This window comes from Hemitrygon akajei, chromosome 11, assembly GCF_048418815.1.
Source record: "Hemitrygon akajei chromosome 11, sHemAka1.3, whole genome shotgun sequence".
In the NCBI taxonomy this organism is placed as follows: domain Eukaryota; kingdom Metazoa; phylum Chordata; class Chondrichthyes; order Myliobatiformes; family Dasyatidae; genus Hemitrygon; species Hemitrygon akajei.
In genome coordinates this window covers 110,776,878-110,801,074 of record NC_133134.1, presented here as the reverse complement: position 1 = coordinate 110,801,074, position 24,197 = coordinate 110,776,878, and the positions used below count along the sequence as shown (strand labels likewise).

Here is a 24,197-nt window from a genome sequence, read left to right as displayed (position 1 = left end):
GGATGACGCGTATTCCAGCTCCAGTTGCAGCTTCTGCCAGTGATGAGGGTTAAATTCATAGCTCTGTTTTCCTGACTACAGAGGAAGTTTACATGAAAGATCCTGGGAATGAAAGGGTTAACATACGAGAAGCTTTTGATAGCTCTTTGCCCGTACTGGCTGGAGTTTAGAACGATTGTGGGAGGGGGTAGGTATTGATATTTCAGTGAACCCTACCAAATATTGAATGGCCTCGATAGAGTGGACATACAGAGGATGTTCCTAATAGTGGTAGAGTCTGGGACCAGAGGGCACAGCCTCTGAATAGGATGTTCTTTTAGAACCGATGCGGAGGAGTTCCTTTGGCAAGAATCTGTGTTGAATTTGTTGTCACGGATGGCTATAGTCTAGTTAAAGCATATTTTACTAGATCAAAGGCAGGAAAATGGGGTTGGGAGAGAAAATAATTCAGCCCTGTTTAAATAACAAAACAAGTTTAATAGGCTGAATGGCCAAGATTCCGCTGCTGTGTCTATGGGTCTGGAAAGTATGTACGGAGTTGTAGGGGAAGAGATCTGCTGAAGAAATGGGCCTAGTATCTAAGGGCTCACTCCGCTCCATCTACAGACACAGCCTGCCCACCGTTGAGGATGTGTCTTCAAAAGGCAGAGCCTCGAGAAGACAGTATCCATCATTAAGGACTGCCACCCTCTGGGACATGCCCTCGTTGCTGTCATCAGGGACAGGTACAGCAGCCTGAAGACCCACTCTCAACATTTATTTAGGAACCGCTTCTTCCCCTCCACCATCAGGTTTCTGCACGGTCTGTGAGCACTACCTCACCGTTCCTCTTTTGCACTGTTTATTGTGACTTGTACTAATTTTTGTCTTGAGCTGTACTGCTGCAACGAAACAACTTTCATGACGCGTGTCAGTGATGGTAGATCTGATTCTGAATCTGTCTGGAGAAGATTCACAAGAATGATCCTGAGAATGAATGGGTTAACCGGTGAAAAGCGCTTGATGCCCCTGGGCCTGTACTCAGTGGAGTTCGGAAAGACGAGGGGGGATCTTACTGAAACCAAGGCCTGGATAGATTGGATGGGGGGAGGATGCTCCCATCAGTGGGGAAGTCGATCAGAGGGCACAGCCTCAGAATAAAGGGGCATCCCTTTAAAAGTGAGAAAAGGAGAAATGTCTTCAGCCAGAGGGTGGTGAATCTGTGGAATTCACTGCCATGGAGTGCTGTGGAGGCCGAGTCATTGGGTGTATTTGAGGCTGAGGTGGATAGGAGGTTAGGAAGGTGGATTGGGGGAGGGAAATGTCAGCCAAGATTGAATGGCAGAGCAGACTCGATGGGCTGAATGGCCTGATGTGTTATGGTTGTGTGGAAAGGCTGAGCAGTTACAGAGCTGTGTTAGTGAACGACCTTTCATCACTGCCTAGGCTTGTGGACAGGTACAGGCGAAGGGGCAGACATGCTAGCAGTAATTGGTGGCCTGCCTGGAACGGCACCAGGTAGGACACACAGCCCTGGAAAGGGCTCCAAGTCACCAGAGGGCTTTCACAGTGACATTTGTACACTGCCGTTCCCAGAATGTATAGTTAGTTCCATGTACGGCCCTGCGTCCTCAGCCCCTTGCTGCCAGGAGCACGCGGAGCTGCCACAGATGAGCTTCTGCCGTGTGTGCCACGCAGCGTGGAAGTGACCCAGATAGTCAGGCTGCCTGTGTAGATCCAGTCCCTCCCTGCTCAGTGACCTGAAGGCCACAAACAGCCCCTCGTTGCCGGTAGATTGTACACACGAGTGCAGCTCCATTAACCGGAGGAGTTCTCGGGCAGGTGAGTCCCACGTTACTGGGACGGTGAAGGTGTGTGGGTTAAGGCTCCACTCTCTGGGACAGGTGTGGTGTCACCTATGTTCCACACTGCACCTGGCCTTCTGTGTTGTGCACCTGCACATCAACACCTCTGCTTCCATCTGTTTTCCATCACATTTCCCTTAACACTGCTGCCCAGCAACCATTGGGTTTATTGTCACAGAAACTCTGGCCCTTTTGCTCCATGCCAGCCCGGTCTTCTGCCAGTCCCATCTCCCTGCACCCAGACTACAGCCCTCCATTTCTCTCACCTCTGCCACTATCGCTGGCACCTTGTTCCATGCTCACACCACCGTCTGAGTGAAAAGGATCCCCCTCAGGTTCCCCTTAAATATTTCACCGTCACTATCCTCGCTGATCTGATTCGACACATGATGTATTTCACTGTATGTTTCGATGTACATGTGACAGAGCTAATCATTGTATACCTCTATAATATTCCCCTTATTCTCCTGCACTCTGGGGAATAAAGTCCTAACCTTTTCAAACTTGCCCTATGACTCCAGTCATCAAGGGTCCTCGCAGCATCAGTGTAAATCTTCTTTGCACTCTTTTAATTTATTGGTATCTTTCCTTCTGAAGCTGGGAGTGTTTGTACTCTGTATGTCACTCGTAGCTGGACAGAGCAACAACACAAACTCCAGAGCGGAGTGTCCCTGATAACTAATCAAATTGTCCAAAGCTCACCCACTCTGCTATCGTCAGTCTCTCCGGTCTCGCAGCAGATTGGTTTATTGTTGTCACACTCACCAAGATACTGTGAAAAGATTTTTTTGTGCCATCCAGACAGATTATGCCATGCGTAATTAAATCGTGCAAAATGTAGTGTGCAGGTATACAAAGTGTAAGGGCCACACCAAGATCAATTGGGAAATCGAGATTTTGTATTTTAACCTATGACGGGTCCAGTCAAGAGTCCGGTAACAGTGGGGTAGAAGCTGTCCTTAAGCCTAGTGGCACTTGTTCTCAGACTTTTGTTAGACAGGAAAGGGGAGAAGAGAGGGAAGAGGAGTAGAATGAACAGGATAGCAAGGCCCTTGAATAGGTTGGCTGCCTTCACCAAGGTTTCCTTCAGCCTCTGCCACTCTGGGCCAATGTAGCAAGAGTCCAACCGGAGCTTGTCTCACAGGCGAAAGAGGTTTGGGGAGACCCGACACATCCGGTTTTACTCCTGTCACATACTGTGTACACTGCCCTGGTCCAGAGAGGGGCATTGTGCAGCTGAGCTTTGTTACCCCTCCATAGATCCAGGGTCAGTGTTGTTCAACCGGTACAATGATTCGCAATCTCAGACCTCACAGAAATTGGGGTGGATTTCCAAGTGTTGTATCATTCAGTTATGGCTACCTTGCTTTCATGTGTTTGAACCCCCAGGAGCCATAGGCTCCCGTTGCCGCAGTGTAAATACCATTTATTGAGACTGCTTATCCAGACTTTCACGTGACATTTGCTTGGAATTGACACCCTTTCTGATCCAAGTTCTCACTCATTCCCCGTCCAGCACAGGGCCAAAGAACCCCAGACTGTGACCTCCCTTCAGGTTGAACTGGGGGTCAGATGGAAACTCAGAATCAATTCCTTTATAGTTATTGCATAATTCCAAAGGTATTTTGCGGCAGAGAGGAAATTTCTGCTAGACTGGAAATGACTGAGTTTGCATTTGAATGAGTGTCAAAGGAGTTTGCATACCAGTGAAATCTTTGATTTCATGAACAATCCTGAGCCTAACATGTGCTTTTATCAAAGCTGATTTGCATTCCCTTTGGAAGCGTGTGTTAGGAAGTACATGCATAAACCTGTTCCAAGTGGCAGCTCACCACTTTGGGGAAATTGCCAGCCGTTTTGGAAAAATGAGCCACTGGGAATTCCCGGCAATTTCCCCTCTGCTTGGAAGGTGCTGTTACATGTTTGTTGAATACCATATTTGATAGCAGTACTATCACCAACAGTCCTGTTCCAAGTAAGGGAGCAGCTGACCGACAAGGCAGGACGTCATCATCTGACAGTGAAAGGGAAGCCAAGTCCTCCAACCTGTTAGCAGAACAACAGCCCCTTATAATCTTGCCTTGGGTTCAGCAGATGTCCCATGCAATCACCATTATCCTGCTAACAGTGCACCCATCGTGCCAGCTACCTCCTGCCCTTGCACAGATGGTTCCTGGCATGCCTGTGAAAGCCAGCGAGGGAGGTCGATTTCCAGTAGTGTTGCACGCGGTTGCTTCTGTCGCGAGTGTCGAGTGGTCTCGGTGTGACCCAGGTGCTGAGGCTGTGCCTGTCTGCTCTGTTTATGGTGCTCTTGGCCCTCGAGTCACCAGTGTTTAATAAACACGAGAAATACAAGCAACACACACACACACACACACACACACACACAATGCTGGAGGAACTCATCAGGCCAGGCAGCATCTATGGAAAAGAGTAAACAGTCGACGTTTCGGGCCGAGACCCTTCACTGGGACTCAACTCGGCCCAAAACATCGGCTGTTTTACTCTTTTCCCATCGTGACATTTAATAAATCCAGGTCAATACTGAGGGAGTGTCACACTACCCAAGCCACAATCCTTCATGTGTTGTCCTTGCATGGCAAAGTGACTCAGCTGACAGGGTCGCAGGTTCCATCCTGACCTCGGGCGCTGTCTGTGTGGAGTTCACATGTCCTCCTAAAACTACGTGAGTTCCCTTTGAGTGCTCAGCTTTCTGCCCACAGCCCAAGTCCATTAAGGTCAGTAGGTTCATGGGTCATTGTAAGTGGCCCCTGATATTGGGTAAATGGCAGAATCTGGGGTCGGGGTGGAGTTGTTTGGGGTAAAATGGGATTAATGTATTTGTTTCCGGGTTATTTCAGTGACATAAGGATTTGTGGCCATCCCAGGGCACTGAACAATGTACTAATTTTTTTTTTAAAACCACAGATGGAATAAATAAAGCCGAAATACTCAGCAGGTTGGGCAGTATTTCAGGTCAAAGACCCGCTGTCAGAGCTGGGCAAAATGAGAAGCCAAGTGTGTTCTATGGTGCGGACAGGAAAGGGTGGAGAGAGCAGGGTACGGTGACAGGTAAATCGCACTCGCTCTCGCATAGGAGCAGAATTAGACCATTTGGCTCATTGAGTCTGCTCTGCCATTTCATCGTGGCTGATCCAATTTTCCCCCTCAGCCCCAGTTTCCTGCCTCCCCCACCCCGTATGCATTCATGCCCTGGCCAATTAAGAATCTATCAACCTCTGCCTTCAATATACATAATGACCTGGCCTCCGCAGCAGTCTGTGGCAATGAATTCCAGATTCACTGTTCTCTGGCTAAAGAAATTCCTCCTCATCTCTGTTCTGTGGCTGTGTCATCTGGTCTTAGACTCTCCCACCACAGGAAACATCCTCTCCACGTCCACTCTATCAAGGCCTTTCACCGTTCGATAGAGTTCAATGAGGTCTCCCCTCACTCTTGAATCCTAGTGGATATGCTAACATTTATTCGATTTCTCTTTCCTGAGCTGCTGCCTGACCTGCTGGGTATTTACAGCCTTCCGCTTTAGTTCGGATTTTCACAGATTCGGCATTCTTCTCCGCCTCTGCCGTCCGGTTTCACCTGGGACTTCACCTCCTCACGGGCATTCTCCACCCTCCTCCCCTCGCTGTAACGTAAAAACTCATCGTCCCCCTTGTCCCAGTTCTGATGATGAAGGGTCATGACCTTGAACACCGGCTGTTTCTGAGTGTTTCCAGCAATCTTCATTCAAACGCCTTTCTTTTCAAGCTCCAGAGAGAGTGTTTCCCAAATTGTGTCTTGGCAACAATGGCTTTTTTTAGAACTCAGCAGAATAATTCAACATCGCTAGACTTGTCACTGAAACATCACGGGTTCCTCTGTTAAAACCAGGAACAAGCGTGTGGACGTGTGATGTGCGTTACTTGGCACGGTCGCCACATTGCAGCAGCCGATCGAAGCTGTTCTATTGACAGACGGTCTTTGCCCAACATTGTACAGGGTCATTTAATTGTTTCCGATGCTCCCGGTACAGCCCCTGTACGTCACTAGACTCTGCAGGTGGTGGGGGGGGGGGGTGAGAAACCTCTTTGTCGGGCACTTTTTGCTCTGGCTGCTGCAACAGCCAGGATATCCTGGTGGCCACACATTTCAATTAGGCTTCCTATTCTGGCATGTCTGTCCATGGCCGCCTCTGCTAGCACCATGAGGACAAACTCGGGATGAAGGAGTAACACCTCGTATTCTGCCTGCGCAATCTCTTCCTGTAACCCAGTCCCCTCTGTTTTCTTACCCCGGTTACCCTCTCACCCCATCCTCAGTATTTATCACCTGCCCCTCACCCCCTGCCGAGTTCCTTCAGCATGTTGTGCCTGTTGGTTATTCATCCAGCTCGGCTCCTGCACACATCATCTGTGTGCTTGTACACACTTGTGTAGCCAATGCAGCTGCACCACCCCCACACAGTGGCTGCTGAGGACACGGCCACCGTTCTTTTGAACAGCAGCCACTCCGCCCACACGCACAGGTCTCGGCGCTTGCTGGCAAGCCTTGCGTTGACCTCGTTGCCCTGGTCTTCAGGTGAGGAGCGAAGTGCAACGAGTGCTCCTCGCATGCCAAGGAGGAGCAGAACGTTAGATCGCTGCTGCTAATGAAGTGGTCACGGACCGTGACATTCACAGGTCCCTGCGGTGTTTAGCCACATCTAGACTTCGTCTTTTGGAGCAAATCAGTCTCCAGGGACGCCACAGTTGCTGAAAGGTTCAGCCCCTCTGTCTTTGGGGCAACACCGCCACCTACTGGGAGCGCAGTGCATTGCAGTTACTTTCTCCCAGATCAAGAATCACCATTCAGACAAGTGCCTGAAATCTGTTGTTTTGTAAGCAGTAGTACGGTGCAAAACAAAAATTATTTTAAGCTACGATAAAAAATAAAATGGGCAAAGAGTTGTGGCGAGGAGGTGCTTCTGAGCCAACCTGCTTTTTATAAATAATTGTAACAAAGAATGGTCAAGGTATGTTCGACTGGGATCAGAACTGGTCAGTAATTTAAAATCTCCTTGGAGAGGAAAGTGACTTTATTAATTTCCACATAGAATAATTTGATATTCAGGTGAGTAACTTTTGAAAATCTCAACATTTGCAAGCATGTGTACAGTAGAATGGGAAGAAGGAATGCAGGGAGAGGAAATGCTGTGCTTTTAATTTTGACTCAGACTTTAGTATAAAAGTTGCAGTTTTTTTGTCTGCGTTTTGCTTTTGTTTGGTAAATGCCTGACATTCTGACATCATTGTGTTGAGATAAAATAGGGAAGAGGTGGGGGGAGAGGGAAGAGATAATTTCCCAGAGACAGTACTTTTCCTATGTAATGTACGGGAGAACCCTTGACCACGACGGAGAAGAGGCTGTAAATATCTCGATACTTTTGTGCAACTGCTGAGTTAGAGAGCACAGGAAGGATATGCACAGCTCCTATAAAACAGCCACTGTTGCTTTGCCTTCCTCACCAGTAGACAGCCTGCAGAATACACATGGTGATGTGGGTCTTCATTCTCTCTCCCATGTTGCAATTTTATGCCAAACCAATTTATTTTTTAACATTGTGCCTCAAAAGCATGGGAGCCAGGAGTAGGCCACTCAGCCCCTCATTGTGATTTGTGGCTGGTCTGTGCTGGGCCCATCTCTTTTTTTGCACTTGTTTCCTACAACCCTCAGGCTGTAATTGTCAGCTTTCGGGAGGGGGGGGGCGGGGTGTGATAGAAAGTTACTTGAATATATTCTGTTTTAATAATAGCTTGCTAGAGTTGTATTGCAGAACACCACACACCTGCCATCCCCAACTAATTTCTTGCTCATTCTTGCATCCTGGGTCTCCTGGGCATCCTTCTTCCTTTCTGCTTCCATGGGCTTGGAGCTGGACATGGCTGGTTAACCAGTGGACTTCCGGCATACAGCTGCTGGTTCAGGGCCAGCTACAGAATGTAAACATTAAGATCAAGAGTGGGGGGGGGGGGGGGTTCTTTCTCGCACAAGATACCGTGAGGCTTTGCTCTGTTGATGAGCGTTAACCTTCTGCAGAAAGTTTTGCAGTGTTTTTGAAGCGTTGCTCTGCTGCAAGTCATTGGGTTCTCCAGTACAATACATAGAAAGAGAGTACTGTCTTCCTGGGAAATGATCTCCTTCCTCTACCCAAGGGTTCTGGATCAGTAAGGGCGTCAAAGATTACTGGGAGAAGACAAAAGAATGGGGTTGAGACGGGTAATAAATCAGCCATGATGGAATGGCTTAATTCTGCTCCTATGAAGACACACAAGATTAGAAAATGCTGGAATCTGGAGCAAGGCACGAACAGTCTGGAGGACCTCAATGAGTTAGACAATGTCTGTGAAGGGAAGTACCTAGTTATAGAAAACAGTTTACAAGATGGAAGCAGGAAATTTGATTCTGACCAGATGTTTTTGCAGAGGGTTAGCAGTGACTCCACGCCCTGGCCAGTGTGAGAGGTGGACGCTGCCTCCTGTTGGAATGGACTTGGGCAGCTTTACATCTATCTGGCTGTCCGGTTTGCCAAAGCCAACATCCCAAAGGAAGGCATTGCAATCCCCAACACCGTGTTAATAAACACAGGAACCAAGAGAAGCCTCAGAGTGGTCAGCCGCCACTGCTAACCATGTCAGCCGCCACTGCTAACCATGTCAGCCGCCACTGCTAACCATGTCAGCCGTGCTGCAGGAGTTCGCAGTCAGTAAAGTGATAACTGGATGCACACGCAAAATGCTGGACAAACTAAGCGGTTCAGGCAGCATCTGTGGAGGGGATTAGGTGGTCAGTGTTTCAGGCCAAGATCCTTTATGATGCTGCCTGACCTGCTGACCCCTCGCCATGTTGTGTGTTTTGCTCAGAATTTCCAATATCTTCAGAATACCTTGCGTTTATGATAACTGATGTTCTGTTTTGGGAATATTGGTTGAGGTAAATGTCAGTGTAGGTGGGAAGGGTGTTGTAAGGACAGTGATGAACAGTTCACTGTTCTGAAAGCCTCATTGGGTTTGTAGCCAGTGTTCCATCAGACAGGACTTTGTCCACATTCCTCTGCCTTTCGAGCTTTATAACCCCCCCCCCCCCCCCGGTCCGTCCAGCCAACGAGCCAACAGGCAACAGTGCCGGCAAAGTGCAGTATCGGAGGAGACCCATTCTTACCCGGTTGTGCACTTCAGCCTATTAGCAACAGGATAATCTGCTGGTCGAGTGCTAGGTCTTACTGGCCTGGACACGGGGGAACATTGTTGCTTCTTCTCAAGTCGTTAATTGTATTGCATAAACAGAGCATGTATGTTAAAATAATTAACAAGAACAAATGTAGTAATGGTCCCATCAGGTGTCACAAGAACAATTTTTGAATAATGGATTTAAAGATTACCTGCAATGCACTGAAGGATTTTGATCGTCTTCCCTGAGCAAAATGACTCATTCAAGAGATTCTGCAGATGCTGGGAATCTGGAGCAACACACACCAAATACTGGAGGAGATCAGGAGCTCAGGCAGCATCTTTGGGAGGGGAATGAACAGTTGACATTCTGACTGAAAAGAAAGGGGACAGAGGCCAGGATAAGGTGGTGGGAGGGGCACAACCTGGCAGGTGATAGCTGCGATCAGTCAAGGGGAGAGGGAGGGTGAAGTAAGCAGGGCTGAGGAAGGAATCTGCTAGGGGAGGACAGTAGGATAAAGGGAAGAAGTGGTGAACCAAAGGGAGGTGTACCCCTTCTCCTCCCCTACCCTCATGACCTAACCATCACCTCTCTTCCCTTCACAGATTGGTCTCACCTATCACTGCCTCCCCTCCCCCTCATCCTCCCTTATTCTGGCTTCTGCCCCTTTCTTTTCCAGTCCTGATGAAGGGTCTCGGCCTGAAACAACAATTGCTTATTCCCCTCATGAGGAGCTGCCTGACCTGCTGAGTTTTGAGTTCTTGGTATCAAGCTGAGGGTAGTTTAGCAGATCTCTCACCCCCACCCCTTTACGGTGCAGTAGAGAGAATGGTGACATCTTGTGACCATTCCTTTCTCTGGCTGCCAGGTGGTAAAGGGCGGGACCATAGGCATCACAAAATGTTCTTGTCAGCGCTGGCATCCATCCAGCTACACACGTGGATACAGTCTGTTTACATGCAGGGAGCTCACCTTTCTGCCAGCAGTCATCATGGGCGTTTCTGCCACCGTGTGGCAAGGGGAGATGAGGTGTGGAAATGGGAGGATGGGGAGTGAGGGAACGTGCTCAGGAACTCTGAAGGAAGCAGGTAGGTAAGCTGGGTAAGAGGCCACACAGGGCTCTTTATTGGCTGAACCAGTGAGAACACCAACTGCGTTGTTGTGCCAGAACAGAAGCTTGTAAAGTCGTCATCTTTTCGCAGAGGTGAGGGTGAGGTCCAAAGCTAGACTGGACAGATAACAAGGTAAGAGAGGAAGCTATTGTACACAGAAGGTCATGGGTATCTGGAATGAGGTGGTTGAGGCAGGCATTTGTAGGTGGAGGAGAGGGGTTTGGAGGGTCATGGGCCGACTGGGAAGAGCAAGGAGTGTGATCTCTGCAGCACGGACCAGAGGGCCTGTTTCCGTGCCACGTGACTGTGAGGCCAGGGCTGCAGCACCCTGTGAGTTGCAGGAAGGGTTTGGCAGCGCGACAGGAGTGCAGGGCGATGAGTTGTACAGTACAGCGCACGGCGGTTCAGCTGTGAGGCAACACCGGGCAGGCGTGGGTCCTCCTCACCGGAACAGGAGGCTGGGACGACCTCGCCCTGAGGAGCCAGCGTCTCCGAGCAGTTCGGTAAACGGAAAGGAGAAACCAGGCAGGGGGTGCTGGAATATGGCACCCAACAAACTGCTGGAGCAACTCAGCAAGTTGAGCAGCATCTGTGGAGGCAAAGGAATAGTCATGATGCAGGGTTTGGACCCAAACTACCGACTAATTATGTAAAGGGAAAATGTCTAGTTTGTATACATGAGAGGGGAGCGGTTGAGATGGAGGCTGGGAGGGGGGGGGGAGGTGGGGTGACAGGTTTGAAGTGGGTGATGGGCAGAGTTGGAGATGGAAAACCAAGGAAGGAAAATCAATGAGGATGTTAGTGATAGGCAGGTGGAACCAGGTTGGGGGGGGTATGTGGGTGATGGGCAGGTGGAACCAGGTTGGGGGGGTATGTGGGTGATGAGCAGGTGGAACCAGGTTTGGTGGGGTATGTGAGTGATGGGCAGGTGGAACCAGGTTGGGGGGGTATGTGGGTGATGGGCAGGTGGAACCAGGTTTGGTGGGGTATGTGAGTGATGGGCAGGTGGAACCAGGTTTGGGGGGGGTATGTGGGTGATGGGCAGGTGGAACCAGGTTTGGGGGGTAAGTGGGTGATGGGCAGGTGGAACCAGGTTTGGGGGGGGGGGTAAGTGGGTGATGGGCAGGTGGAACCAGGTTTGGGGGGGGGGTAAGTGGGTGATGGGCAGGTGGAACCAGGTTTGGGGGGGGTATGTGGGTGATGGGCAGGTGGAACCAGGTTGGGGGGGGTAAGTGAGTGATGGGCAGGTGGAACCAGGTTTGGGGGGTATGTGGGTGATGGGCAGGTGGAACCAGGTTGGGGGGTGTTTATGGGTGATGGGCAGGTGGAACCAGGTTTGGGGGGGGGTATGTGGGTGATGGGCAGGTGGAACCAGGTTGGGGGGGGTATGTGGGTGATGGGCAGGTGGAACCAGGTTGGGGGGGGGTAAGTGGGTGATGGGCAGGTGGAACCAGGTTTGGGGGTGTTTATGGGTGATGGGCAGGTGGAACCAGGTTGGGGGGGGTAAGTGGGTGATGGGCAAATGGAACCAGGTTTGGGGGAGGAGGGGTAACATGTCCAGGCAGTGGAAGCACTTTATTACAACAGATGCAAGTGCCATTGGGAGATAACTGGAGGCAGCTTGCCCTGCCTTTCTTGGGCACTTGGCATGATTCTTGCCCTTTTGAAGCAGGTGGGAGCCTCTGGCTACAGCAGTGAGAGATTGAAGTTGCCCATGAACACTCGTGCCAGTTGGTCAGTGCCCTACCAAGTACACCTGGCAAAGTGTGGGAATGGGATTGCACGCCACAGTAGGCATTCTTGATGGTGTAACAGTGGTCAAGTGTTCCATAGGTGATATGTTGGTGGTGTTAGTTCAAGCTGGCCTGGTTGAAATCTCCCACAATGTTAGGGAAGCTGTCAGTGCACAGTTTTGTTCCTGCTGAGATGCTCCAGAGTCTGCCTGACTTTGGTCTGAGATGGATCATGGTGGAAAACTCCCTTGACAGATAAAATGGACAGTTGACCACTAGCTGTTCCAGGTCAGATGAGCAGGACTGAGACTGAACTATTCCTGTTTATGCACCACTATAAGTTGATTATAGAGCATGCTCCACTCTTTCCACCTTTTAAAAGACTGAGCTGTTCTGTCTTTGAGAGGATGGTGAAGCCATCCCATCAGGCTGTAACACTGCATCTGAAATTGTGCCACGACTCCATAATGCAGAGTGCACAGCAGTCTCTGATGTCCCTCTGGTAAAGCAGTATTGCTGTGAGGTCTTCAGTTTTATTTTCCAGAGATTGTGCATTCACTGGCATGGATAGTGGGGGGGTGGGGGGTTGGAAGCCTAAGCCTTCTGTGTTACAATCATACCTGTAGAAAGATGCAGCATCCCAGCTGCCGTTTTCTTAAAAGGGGACTGCATTCATGACCCAAGTCTGCCGTCTGAGGTTCATCAATTTTGAACTGTGCCTCACAATTTTTCCCTGTAACTTATTACTCCACCCTCATCTAATTTCCCCACATCCTACCACCCACCTATACTAGGGGCAATTGACAGTGACCAATTAACCAACCTCTCCAAGGGGGGGGGGGGGGGGGAGAGAAGGCATACCCTGTTTCCACCCAGTAGATGATGTCTGGAGACAGCAAATTCTTCCAGCTGGTCTCCTGAATGTTTGTCTCCTCCGCCCGTACATTGCCTTTGGTTGCGAGAGATGAGGAACTGCTGCATGCTTGTTCTTGCAAGAATGAGGCTCCGGGGCAACGTCCGGTGCACCGTCAATCTTCAGGGCATGCCACTCAGTACTGTGTTTGCACCTTGGCACCAAAGGAGCGTTATTTCGCTTCACTTGTATAATCGAATAACATTTGAGCTTGAACTTGATTAACGGTTGTGTGACCACACTAAGTAAATCCAGACTGTTCCCCAAGGAAGCTCCAATGCACAGGATTGCAGGCAGGGCAGCCCTACGGTGGCACAGCCCTCCCTGCCACTGAGGACACCCATCATTAATGACCCCTGCCGTCCCGGACATGCCCTCTTCTTATTACCAGCATCAAGGAGGAGGTACAGAAGCCTGAAGCCCCACACTCAATGTTTTAGGAACGGCTTCTTCCCCTCCATCAGATTTCTGAACAGTTTATCAACCTACCTCACTATTCCTCTTTATACACTATATTTACTTTTTATTGTAACTTGTAGTAATTTTTATGTCTTGCACTGCACTGGAGCCACACATTCCACATTAGTCAGTGATAATAAACCTGATTCTTATTCTTTGACTTTAACACCGGGTGCCTCTCAGGAAAATCATAACTGACTGCCTGTCTTCTCTTCCAGCAGCAGATCTACACGCCCAGGTCGACGGACAGGCTGACAGTGCCATCGTTCTTGCACCGTGACCGGTTCAGCCGCTTCCAGCCCACCTACCCCTACCTGCAGCACGAGATCGACCTCCCCCCCACCATCTCGCTGTCCGATGGCGAAGAGCCCCCTCCCTACCAGGGTCCATGCACCCTCCAGCTCCGTGACCCCGAGCAGCAGATGGAACTGAACCGGGAGTCGGTGCGGGCTCCCCCGAACAGGACTATTTTCGACAGTGACCTGATAGACACATCCATTTATAACGCGGGACCCTGCCCGCCGAGCAGTAACTCGGGCATCAGTGCCACCAGCTACAGTAGCAACGGCCGCATGGAGGGACCTCCGCCCACTTACAATGAGGTCATCGGCCACTACCCAGGGTCAACGTTTTTCCAGCACCAGCAGGGCCACGGTGTCCATTCTGTGGTGGGCAGCAGCAGATCACAGCAACCTCAGAACAATGGCCTTGAAGGGACAGTGCTCCGGAACAACAAAGATAAAAAGACGGGACATCCCTTCTGAGACCAACTTTGTGCACTTCGACGTAAGCCAGAGAGCGTTGGGTGAACAGGAGGATGAGCCCGGCTGTGCTCATTCTAACCCACTCCCTGCCCCCTGCCCCTACCTCCCACCCCTTCATCACCAACACCACCACCCACCCTCCCCCAAACACTCCTCCGCTGTATAAAATACTTAGTTACATTACATCTGAATCGAAAACTTGAGCATAAAGATTCAGATGGTTCTATGAGCTACATTAGATAAGGGAGTTCAAATACCCTGTTTAAACTAAGGTCTCGTAACACAATGTGCGTAAAATGCTGTCTTTAATTACCTTAACTTTAAAGAAACATTTGCACAAAATTTTATGTTTGGAAAAAACTTGCAATATGTCTAATGAGAAATTTGCATGTGGAAGCAGGCGTATTTTTGTAACTGAAATGGCCTATATGTTTAGTTCCCAGATGAGAGAGATGGCAGTTTTTTTGAGTGTCTCTAACATTCTGTATTTAAAAAAAAAAAGACAGGGGTTTAGAGTTATTTATGAACACTTTTAAAACATTGCACTATTTTGTAATATGAGTAACAAGCAGATGCTTGTAATAGCAATGGCCTCCAGTGTCTGCCACAGACACACAAGCGAGCAAATACGGTCTTCATTATAGAAATGCTGAGCTGCGCGCAGCTGTAGGTAAAATCCTACAGGCCCTGGCTCCATTGGGAAGAGAAATTGCATTTATACTAGAACATAGAGCAAAGCTAAAGCATTACATGACATTCAAAATAAAATTCTGCTGCAAAGCTAGATAATGGGATTTGCAAGGAAGCTTCTCTTGTGGCTCTGAAGTGACAGACCTAATACTGTGAATCCAGTGTGCAGTACAGCTTAAACAAAAAACTGTCAGGCTACAAGATGGTTGAGAAGATAACCAAAGACATTGAGTCCTTTTTATGCCCTGGTGTTGGGAGGGGGAATAAAGCACCATTGTGACAGTTCTGGTATCTATTAGCAGGTGCATACATGTGCAGAACCATTTTGTGAGACCATTCCCTCTGTTATGGAGACTAGGCTAATCTTCACCGCCTGAGAGGTGGGGGTGGAGACAGGAGCCCGTCAAAAATTAGGAAGCAGTCTGCGCGTTTTGGCACTCTGACACCGTCAGAGCTAGGTGCAGTTTATTTCTTCCCCCCCCCCCCCCCCCCCACACACATCCCCATACCAAGTCTATGGTTGAAATATAGTCTGTATACAGTGGTTCCACATTGCAGAATGATCCCGATGTAGTCACCTCAGTTAGCTTTGAGCTCAAAATTCTCCATTTAAGGACTTGGGAAAGTGGGAGAATCAAAATAGGGATAATTGATTGGGAAAAGGAAGGCAAGAGTGAGATTTTTTTAAATTGAAAATCTTTTGCAATTTGATCACCACAAATAGCTACAATTTTTTTGAATTATGACAGTAGAGAGTCTGACTACTTCCCTCTCTGTGTGAAATCTCCCACAATGATAGAGAAGTTGCTCGGTTGTGGAGAGGGGAGGAGATCACAATTTGACCCAGAACAATTATTCAGAGTGACATGTTATGCAGGAGATTGAGAATTCTCATTGGTCAAAAGTCCTGATAGCTTTCCATTGCATTTGGGCATTTTTTTAATTGAGTTGCTTTTGAAATGTTCTTGCCTCTGTCAAGGTATCTGGTAGGAAGGTTTGAAGTTTTCAGTTGTAACCTGGTGTCTGTAGTATAAGCTTTCCCTGGTTCTCAGAATTAGCAGTTTCAGAGACAAAGTCTTCCCCCAAGTCCAACCTTCAAAATGAGCTCACGCCTCAGAACAGCATCCAGTTGCAATTTGTTGCATTATTGGCGAAATAAAGTTGAAAATGGTGAGTGAATGTGGTATGAATCCATCTTTTCAGTTTATGGTGGTGCCTATTACTTCACTCCTTGTGTATGATACGTCATTTGAAGAATTCTGTATAGCAATGGGCTACAAAAAAAAGGAAGTTGCTACCTGGTAGCTGGAAATAGAATTTGGATGCATGAGACACCATTTGCAAATGGCGTAAATCACTTTGGATTTTAGTGTGATGTCTTGTCCACACCATTATTTCCAGTACCCTGGTCTTTTATGAATATATTTGAATTGTTCACTTTAAATCTATTTTAATATCTGCTGCCCCACATGATGGGTAACATGATCCTGTAACATTTACTGGCCCAGGTTGATCTCTTAAATTGTCCTCACAAGATTTCAGACCCATTTTTCATTGCCAGTACCTTGTTGTAGTGTGATGCACCGAAACTGGTATATGGCTGCCGGAAGGAGGGTGCAGAGTTAGTGTGTCTACCCACACTCCTGAAGGTCAGATACTGTAGCTTGATTATTTCCCCAAACACAGAAACAGTAGGTATCTTTTTATCCGAACAGCTGGATCAGATAGGTGATCACATCTCATCCAGTGTTACTCCTAACCTCAGTTTCCCAACGCATGGGCTTGATTAAAATAATCCTGGAGCTGGCGCTACGTCCAGTCAGTGGCGCCCTTCATCAATCCATTCTCCCAAAGGAACAATCTTGCTGACTAGAATCTTGCTTTTCCCCTCTGTTCCTTTTTCATCCCTTTCTGCTCTCCCGCTGGTGGTTTCCAGCCACAATTTTCCTTTTAATCTTTCAGAAATCCTTCCATATGTGTGTTTATGAATCACTGTTGGTGTTCGTCTCTCTGGTGTGGGGAGTGGAGTGCTTGCTCATGCTGAGATACAGGAACACCCCACCCCACTTCCCGAACTGGGGGTTGCATTGTCTGAAATTACTGCACTACCCTTTCACCATCCTGTATTTATGATTTGTGCATAGTTATTCAAGTTTGTTTTTTTAATTGCCTGTTTGAGGCAGTTTTTGTTTTGATGTTGGGCCTATTGAGAGTTCTACAGGCTGGGAGAGGAACTGTGTGCAATCTGGAAGGGGAGAAGAGACATGAGCTTATTTTTAAGATTTCAGCTTTGTTAAACCCCTCCCAGGCTCTGTAAATGTGCCTCGTTTAAATTGCTGCTTTGACCAATTCTGGCCCTTTTCTCTGTCTCTGGTGCTGTGTATAACTTGAATATATTATGCAAATATCCTATGCACATATTATGGATATTGTATGAATAGCATGTAGTTTAAACAATAGTGTTAACCAAAATGAACGGAATCTGTGACACCAAGCCTGCAGCGCCGTTGCATACTGTTACAGTCTGAATCTGTCTGGGCTAGTCGAGATGGATTAAAGAGGAACCATTAAAGGCGTAGTTATTTTGCCAGGTTTATTTTCAATTATCATTCTCACAATAAACGGCAACCAACGATAAGAGCCTCCAGCCCCGTTCGTTCTTAATTCTGATATACTGAATTTGGATTTTTTTTTTAAAAAATTCTTTGGGGCTGTACACGGTGTGTGTAGGTCCTGAATAATTCAGATTGATGGTTCTACGGTTGTGGGGTGGACTGATTAGGGCCGAAGTAGTACAAGGATCTGGACCAACAGCCAGTCTACCGCCAGGGGAATTCAGCGGGAGGTTAGGCATTTCCGATTACCCTCCTCCCGCGGCGGGCGCTGTCGGCCCGGCGGTTCCTCCCAGTCATGGTGTAGCTTTTCATCAACTCTCATTAGTACCATTTCATTAAATTCCAACCATATTTACTGAATGTAATGCCGGTGCGATGGATAGAGGGAGGGGCGAGAGTGGGTGCTGCTCCAACGCTCTGATTTACTGACACCCCCCCCCCCATTCCTTCCTCCAGAAAGTAGAGCTGGCCGCGGGGCGGAGTTAAATTAAAGAAACACGTTTGCACTAAACCTGATCCAAGCCGCTCCCCGCTACAAAGGTGTGGTGGTTTACGTTCCCCGCCCTGTGATTTGCAGAGCAGCGCGGAGGTCCTGTGAGGAGACGGCGGTCCGAGAAATCCCTGCATACTCCGCCTTCGCTCGTTTCGGCCCCGACCGTAGAAATAAACGTACTTTCAAAACCGAAAGGCTGGAGTTCACCGCAACGGCCCCAGGTACCTCCCAACATCTCCTATTCTCCTTCGCCGGCCTCCGGCGTGGGAAGGGGCTCTGGAGACACTGAGCATCGTTGTCCCTCGTTACAGTCGTTGGCACCGTTCTCTCTCTGGAGCCCGGAGCAAGCGGCACTGAGAAATGATCACCTATCTGACTGCAGGAAAATTCCCCCACAAAAGGATCCGGCCATTTGGAGAAATAACTGATTTACAAGAGCTTGAACCTTCTCCCGACTGTGACCCGGAGTGGAAACTCCCAGTGTAGTCCGGGAAAGAGTTCACTTAAGTTAGCTCAACGTGAGTGTCTTGACACATACACACTTCACCATTCTACTCTTCAGTGACGAAACCATTATAGTTGGGGGGAAGAAGCCTTAAGTTTAGGCAAGGCTTTAATTTTTTTTAAAGTATTTTTAAAATCTTACTTTTTTTCAACAGTCTGCTTAAACAGTCTGCTTTAACAGTCTGGTTAAAGTTTGTGTAAGATAAATACTGCACTTTTCAAGGTGAGGAAAGGATAGTTTATCTGTGTAGTGAGTACTGGTCTTTCCAAAGAAGATCCCTTTTTAAAGAGCATGTGACCAATGTGTTTCTCTTCCCCCCCCCCCAAGAACCAGGCCGGCACCAACTAGATGGGCTGAAGTGTCTCTATGTAGTCGTCTATGATTGACAAATGCCCATTGCTAGTAGGTTACTCGTATGTCTCCACCATTGACACAAAGACATAGACACCGGTGTTGGTTCAGTGAGCCGAGCATCCAGCAGGGGCTTTCGGTGGGAGCAGTAACGACGGGGGTGAGGTACCCGAGCTGCATCCCTGGAAAACGGGGTTCCAGACAAAGCGATCACTCCACAGCGCAGTGCTTTAGACACCGACCTTCCCTTGCTCACACCAAACCCCCCACCGTCCCCGGGACCGCCTACTTTTGTGGTTTAATATATTTGTAAAATGGTTCAAGTGACAATATTAATCAGTTATTTTTGTTTTTTTTTTGTTTTCAGACGATTGTGGTCGACTTTATAGCGACCACGTTTAAAACTACAAAAACACTTTAAATAAAGATGAAAAGTTAACGAAGTGCGTGGGGTTGTCATTAATGGAGGTGAAGGGGTGGGGTTATTCCTTCGGCGGCGGAGTGTTGCATGGTTGGAGGGTGTGTGGGATGTGTCACTGTCTAACCCGGGTTGAGACAACGCACCTGTGCTGGATCATGCTAAGTGCGGGAAAGAGGAGGGCGAGGGGTGGCGTTCTGGATTGGGAGGAGCTTCCAGGACCCAGAATCACGCACGGTGGTCAGTGGTCCTTGGCCTACCAGAGCCGAGTAACCTGGTCAACCAGACAGACGGGTCCAGAGAAGCGCGTTACAAACCAACGCAACGAAACACGCTCAGCAATGAGATGCAGTTTGTGACTGAAAAGTGTGCGGTAGCTTCCTGGAAGCCCTCTGGGACCGGTCGGTGGGTGTACAACGGGAATGTGAAAATATTAGAAAATGGGAGCAGGATTTAGCACTCAAGCCGGTCGCATCGTTCGATCTGATTTTACAGCGACACGTGGGAAGCCAGGGAATCTCACGGCCCTTCTGCAAGATGAGGGAAATCTGGGAACTTCATGGTCTCCCTGGTGACTACATCTGAGGGAAGTGCACCCAGCTGCAGCTCCTGGCAGACCGGGTCATAGAACTGGAGGCTCCATGTAGGCTTCAGATAGATGGGTGGCCACCAAGAGATGTGAGAGGAATAGGCAGTCAGTGCAGGGTTTCCCCAGTGGCCATTCACTGCAGAAGCAAGTCTACCCCTTTGGATACCGCTGGGGGGTGGACTATCAGAGCTCAGCAGCACTGGCTAGCTTTCAGGGTTAGCTGGGAAGGGTAGAGCGTTGGACTAGCGATCTCAAGGTCGTGAGTTCGAGCCCCAGTTGAGGCAGCGTGTTTTGTTCTTGAGCAAGGCACTTAACCACACACTGCTCCAGTCCACCCAGCTGAAAATGGGTACCGGCAAAATGCTGGGGGCTAACCTCGCGATAGACTGGTGTCCTATCCGGCAGGGAGGACACCCTCCCTGGATATAATGGTAGCAATCTCTGGATGACTCCTGGTGCCACATGGTAGTCAGGACAGGAGTAGAAAGATAGCTGGATGAATACATGCCTGAGGCAGGGAGCAGGGTTTCAGATTCTTCGATCATTGGAACGTCTTCTGGGACAGGAGTCATCTGCACAAGAAGGACGGGTTGCATTTTAATCGCAGGGGAGTGGATATCCAAGCAGGTAGGTTTGCTGCTGTTACTCGTGAGGGTTTAAACAGTGGTATCTAGAGCACCAGGTGGAGGGATTGAGAGGAAGATGGATATCATGACCAGGAGGAACAGGGAATAGACACACTGGGACAGATGGGAGTATTATGGGTAAGGATAATGAACTTGAAGAGCATGGATCTGTAAATGAAACTCTGGTGCTGTGGCCTTTATAAAAACTTGGGTTGAGAGAGGGAAAGTAATGGATGCTTAATGTTCCAGAGTTTCGGTCTTTGAGAAAGAAGTATTATGGGGGTGGTGAAGATGCGGTATTAATCAGAGACAATGCACTCAGAGGGGATATAATGGAAGACTCATCCACTGAGCAAATATGGATAAAACTCCAGAATAAGAAGGTGCAATCACTTTGATGGATTATACCCAATAGCTACTGGGATATTGATAAACAGATATGTAGGCTTATTGGGGAAATATGTAAAAACAATGGGTTGTTGTTGGTCACCTCAACCTCCTTAGTATAGATTTGGACCTCCTTCATATAAGGGGTTTAAAACCAGAGGACTTAGGGGCTGATTAAGGCCATTCAGCCCATTGAGTCTGCTCTGCCATTCCATCATGGCGGATGTATTTTCCCTCTCAGCCCATTCTCCCCGTAACCCAATGACTTGGGCTCTGCGACCATCTGTGGCAATGACTTCCACAGATTCACTACCCTCTGGCTAAAGAAATTCCTTCTCATCTCTGTTCTAAATGGATGTCTCCATATTCTGACATTTTGCCCTCTGGTGCTAGACTCATCCACACTATAGGAAACATTAGAGTTTCCCACATCATTTGCATCCATTCTATCAAGGCCTTTCATTATTAAATTGTTTTCCGTGAGATCCCCCACCCCACCACCTCTCATTCTTCTAAACTCTAGTGAGTACAGGCCCAGGGCCATCAAATGCTCCTCATTCATTAACCCCTTCATTTCCAGAATAATTCTCATGAGTCTCCTCGGACCTTCTTCAATGCCAGCATATCTTTTTGTAAATAAGGGGCACAAAACTGCTTCCAATACTCCCAAGTGTGGTATGATCAATGCCTTGTTAAGCCTCAGTATTCTATCCTTGCTTTTATATTTCAGTCCTCTTGCGATGAATGCTAACGTTGCATTTGCCTTCCTCACCACAGACTCAACCTATAAGTTAACCTTTAGGGAATCCTGCACAAGGACTGCCAAGTCCCTTTGCACCTGATTTTGGAATTATCTCCCCATTTATAATATAGTCTACGCCTTTATTCCTTCTACAAAAGTCCATGACCATATTGCATCTGCCACTTCTTTGCCCATTCTCCCAATCTGTCTAAGTCCTTCTGCAGACTTCCTCAGCACTACCTGCCCCTCCACCTATCTTCATATCATTTGCAAACTTGGCCACAAACCTTCAATTCCATCATCCAAATATTCTGACACTTCACTTCCTGCCAATCATCCAAATGTCTATCCCTGCCAGAATCTTGCCTGTAATTCTATGGGCTCTTAACTTGTTAACCAGCCTCATGTGCGGCATTTTGTCAAAGGCCTACAGCATCCACTGACTCTCCTCTGTCTATCCCACTTGTTATTTCCTCACATACTTCCAACAGATTTGTCAGGCAAGATTTCCCCTTAAGGAAACCATGCTGACTTTTTTGTCATGTGCCTCCCAAAACCCCATCCTGAAGAATGGACTCCAACATCTTCCCAACAACTGCAGTAAGACTATCTGGTCTATTATTTCCTTTCTTCTGCCTCTCTCCCTTCTCTAAAAAGTGGAGTAACATTTGCCATTTTCCAGTCCTCTGTAGCCACTCCAGAATCTAATAATTCTTGAAAGAATGTTACTAATACCTCCACAATCTCTTCAGCTACCTCTCAGATGCTTGGGGTGTAGTCCATCTGGTCCAGGCGACTTTTTTACCTTCAGATCTTCCAGCTTCCCAGGCACCTTCTTAGTAATAGCAATTACACTCACTTATGTAGTGCCTTTCACTGTAAAGATTAAAGCAAAATACTTAAGTCAGTTCACCTGCCATTTCTTTGTCCCTATTACTATCAAGTGTCATTTTTGAGTGGTCTGATATCCACTCCTGCTACTCTTATTCTTTTATACATCTGAAAAAAACTTTTGGTATCCTCTTTGATATTATTGGCTAGCTTACCTTCATATTTCATCTATTCTCTACTTATGGCTTTTTACTTGGTTTTTAAAAGCTTCCTAATCCTTTATTTTCCCACTAATTTTTGAAATATATGCCCTTTTGCTTTTACGCTGTCTTTGACTTCCCTTGTCAGCCACAGTTTCATCATCCTCCCTTTAGAATACTTGGGATGTAAATATCCTGCACCTTCTGAATTGCCCAGAAAAACTCCAGCTATTGCTCTTCTGCTGTCATCCCTGCTAGTGTCCCCTTCCAGTCAACTTTGGCCAGCTCCTCTCTCGTGCCCCTGTAATTTCCTTTAATCCACTGCAATACTGATGCATCTGATTTTTAGCTTCCCCCTCTCAAACTGCAGGCTGAATTCTATTGTGTTATGATCATTTCCTCCCCAGGGTTTCTTTACCTTAACTTCCCTAATCAAATCTGGTTGACTGCACAACACCCAGTCCAGAATTCCCTTTCCCCTGGAGGGCTCAACCACAAGCTGCTCTAAAAAGCCATCTCATGGGCATTCTACAAATTCCATCTTTTAGGATCCAGCACCAACCTGATTTTCCCCATCTGAAATCCTCCATGATTATCTGTTTCCTGTTGAAATTTATGTCCTACTTCCTGGCTGTTGTTGGGAGGCCTGTATATAACTCTCATCAAGATGTTTTTACCCTTGCAGTTTCTTATCTCTACCCACAACGATTCTGCATCTTCCAATCCTATGTCACCTCTTTCTGAGGATTTGATTTCCTTTTCTGCCAACAGAGTCACCCAGCCCCTCTGCCTATTTGCCTGCCCTTTTGAAACATGTATCCTTGAATGTTAAGCTCCCACTATGATCTTCTTTCAGCCACGACTCAGTGATGCCCACAATGTCACATCTGCCAGTCTCTATAACTGTGCTACAAGATCATCTATCTCATTCCATATACTATGTGCATTCAAATATAACACCTTCAGTCCTGTATTCAACATGCCTTTATTAGTCAGGGAACTGCGTTCAAGAGCCAGGAAGTTATGTCGCAGCCTTATATAACTCTAGTTAGGCTGCATCTGAAGTATTGCATTCATTTTTGGATGTCCTATAATAGGAAGGATGTCAAAGCTTCAGAGAGGATGCAGAAGTGGTTTACCAGGATGATGCCTGGATTTGAAAGCATGTTCTATAAGAAGAGGTTGGATAAACTTGGATTGTTTTCTCTGGAGTGGTAGATGCTGTGGGGAGATTTGATAGAGGCTCATTCGATTATATGACACATAGACAAGACAAGCAGAATCTTCTTCCAAGGGTTGAAATGTCTAATAGCAAAGAGCGGGAATTTAAGGTGAGAGGGGCTAAGTTTGAAGGAGGGCTGCAAGGCTTTTTTTTTGCAGAGAGTGATGACTGCTTTGAATGCACTGCCTAGGTTGGTGGTGGAGGCATTTAGGAGGCCTTTATCTAGCCACATCAATGTGCAGGGAATAGAAGGATATGGACATTGTGTAGGCAGAAGGGATTGGTTTGATTGGGTTTCTGATTACAAAATGTTGAACACTGTATTGTGGGCTGAAGGACTTTTCTATGTTCTACTGACTTCAGCTCCTCTTCTTTATCCTTGATTCCCCAACTTTCAAATATACATCCATCTCCATCTTCAACAATCTCACGGCCACCGAGCTCCAGAGATTAACTCCCCTCTGGGAGTAGAAATTTCTAGACATCTCTGTTTTAAA

General features: G+C 47.7%; 1 protein-coding gene across 3 annotated transcripts in view; it reads left to right on the top strand.

Annotated features, from left to right (window-relative positions):
• LOC140735907 (protein TMEPAI-like) overlaps positions 1-19,128 on the top strand; it is a 93,778-nt gene extending 74,650 nt beyond the window's left edge. For 2 of the 3 annotated variants that reach the window (XM_073061503.1, XM_073061505.1), the window contains one exon: positions 13,486-19,128. In XM_073061503.1, coding sequence (XP_072917604.1) covers positions 13,486-14,031 — 546 coding nt within the window. In that variant the 3' untranslated portion in view covers positions 14,032-19,128. The remainder of the gene's footprint in view (positions 1-13,485) is intronic. The other variant, XM_073061504.1, reaches the window with a different exon arrangement.
• The last annotated feature ends 5,069 nt before the right edge of the window (positions 19,129-24,197 follow it).